The 2,072-nt window shown below is 37.6% G+C and overlaps 1 protein-coding gene across 1 annotated transcript; it reads right to left on the reverse strand.

The window, feature by feature from the left end:
* LOC107923206 (non-specific lipid transfer protein GPI-anchored 5) lies at positions 1–1,063 on the reverse strand. The gene is made up of 3 exons (XM_041106089.1): positions 619–1,063; positions 401–484; positions 1–266 (listed from the first exon to the last, which is right to left on the reverse strand). Exons 1-3 carry the CDS (start codon positions 929–931, stop codon positions 211–213), a joined length of 453 nt encoding a protein of 150 aa, XP_040962023.1. The 5' UTR covers positions 932–1,063; the 3' UTR covers positions 1–210.
* Between the last annotated feature and the right edge of the window lie 1,009 nt (positions 1,064–2,072).

Consider the following 2,072-nt stretch of genomic DNA (forward strand, 5'->3'; position numbering starts at 1 on the left):
TTCCTCAATAATTTCTGACTAAACGTCGGACAAAGTGGTACAATCAAATTCAATCACATCGGAAACAAGACTTGTATGAGGAAAACAAGGGAAAAAGAATTATCATCAACACGGCAACGGGCAACAATTCCCTGCATGGATCAACTCATCAGAATTTGGCGACGACTGCAATGGAGAGAAGGAAGAAAACCAAATGAAGGGAGGCTTTCTCTATGCTTGCCCCGGATGATCCCCGTCGATGGATGGAACAGTTTTAGACCCTGTTCCTGCAAAATTTAAGCAATAACATCAAAATATGTCCCTTCATCATCTAGTAATTGATAACTCAAAAACTTCTTATGATGTATACGGTTTTGGTTTGTTGGTCAGCTTATGTGACCAGGCCATTTTAAATATGTACCTGAAGGAATCTCTGATGCTGATGGTGTAACGGCACCCTCGGGTGTATCATCAGAAGAATCTGATGGTGAACCAGCTGGAGACCCTGCAGATGGAGTTCCAGGCGTTCCACCTGGGAAATTTTAATTCAAGTTACTAATAGAAAAAGAAAAAAATCTCCCTGTTGTAGATAAGTACAGGAAGCAAGCATAAAAAGGAGAAGTAATTAATTGAGCTTACCGTTACACTGGCTAATTGGTGGAGTTTGCACCTGGCAAGCCCCAGGGAGTTGCGTGGCCAGGGTCTGGTTTATAGTGATTCCTAAGGAAGCGCCATTATTAAGCACGGAGCAAAGGCATTGAGGTGATAATCGAACGACGGTCTGCAGCTGTGAGCAGCATGTAGATGAAGGGGTGGAGGAATTTCCTGTAATGTAGTTAACGCATGGGGCTAAGCTGGTGAGTGCGGAGGCGCAGCTTTGGGCGTTGGCTCCAGCCCATACCATTGTCATCAGTACTAGGATTAGACCCATCTCAACACCTCTTGAAGCCATTTCCTCTTGCTATGGATCCTTTTCTGCCTAAAATGTTGTGAAACTAGAGAGAGATGGGACTTGTGTGTAAGAATCAGGGGAAGTCAAATTACTAAATGTGGGGTTTGAGTAAGAAGGATAATGAAGCCACTGGAATTATATAGTAAAGTCTTGGAGGAAAATGACAAAAAGATTGGTATATTTGGATGAACAACTCCTACTAAACTTGAGGATTGTTCAATAACTAGCTAGCTTCTTGATTTGTCTTAGAAGTAATACACTAAATATATATATATAGTAGTATAATTACTTTTTGCTGAAGGATTTCTGTTGTGTTAATAGGTTAAGATGGCATGAATCGAAATTGACCCTTCTCCCTTTGAATTTAAAACATGGGGGTAAAGCAAGCTAATACTACCAAGGCGTTTCCCTTTGGGTTAATTTGCATTTTCCTTTCCAGAGTTGATTAACAAACATACTATAAAAGGAAGTCAAATCTGTTTTAGAGATAGACAACTCCAAGTTGCAAAACTTGAGATTGAGAGCTTGAAATAAAATTACCTTGCAATTCTTTATTTTGAGTTTATTGTTTCATTTAATTAAGTATAGCATTTGGATAGAGAGAAAATGAAAATCATGATACAATCCAAATTCATAAAACTTTTCATTTCTGAACTACTCATTTTCTTCTTCCGTATTTGAACTAAATTATTAACATTGGCCGATGTATTATTTCTTTTTTTAATTAAAAAAAGCATGCATGTGCACACATTTTATTCATAATTCATGATATAATACTGCAAATTAATATATGAAAAAACCTTAGAAAAAATTTATTCTGTTTATATCCAACATTTGTCCAAATTAACACGTGTCATAGTCCAAGCTATTCTACAACCAACCGAGCTACATAACTATACAAAGAAAAAGAATCATGAAAACCCAGAGTTACAACTAACATCATTTCGTCATATGCATAAAAAATGAGGCAATTAGTTGAAGCAGTTGAACTCAAGCTGATTTTCCCCTCCAAATTGCTTGAAACCCTCCCAAAGCCCTTAGTTGACCTAACAATGAATAAACTTCTTCACTCATTGGAGCCATGGAAGGTATGAATTAGGTTCTATAGCTGCTTGCAATATCATCAACACTTTCGACCATA

Source organism: Gossypium hirsutum, chromosome D11 (assembly GCF_007990345.1).
Source record: "Gossypium hirsutum isolate 1008001.06 chromosome D11, Gossypium_hirsutum_v2.1, whole genome shotgun sequence".
In the NCBI taxonomy this organism is placed as follows: Eukaryota; Viridiplantae; Streptophyta; class Magnoliopsida; order Malvales; family Malvaceae; genus Gossypium; species Gossypium hirsutum.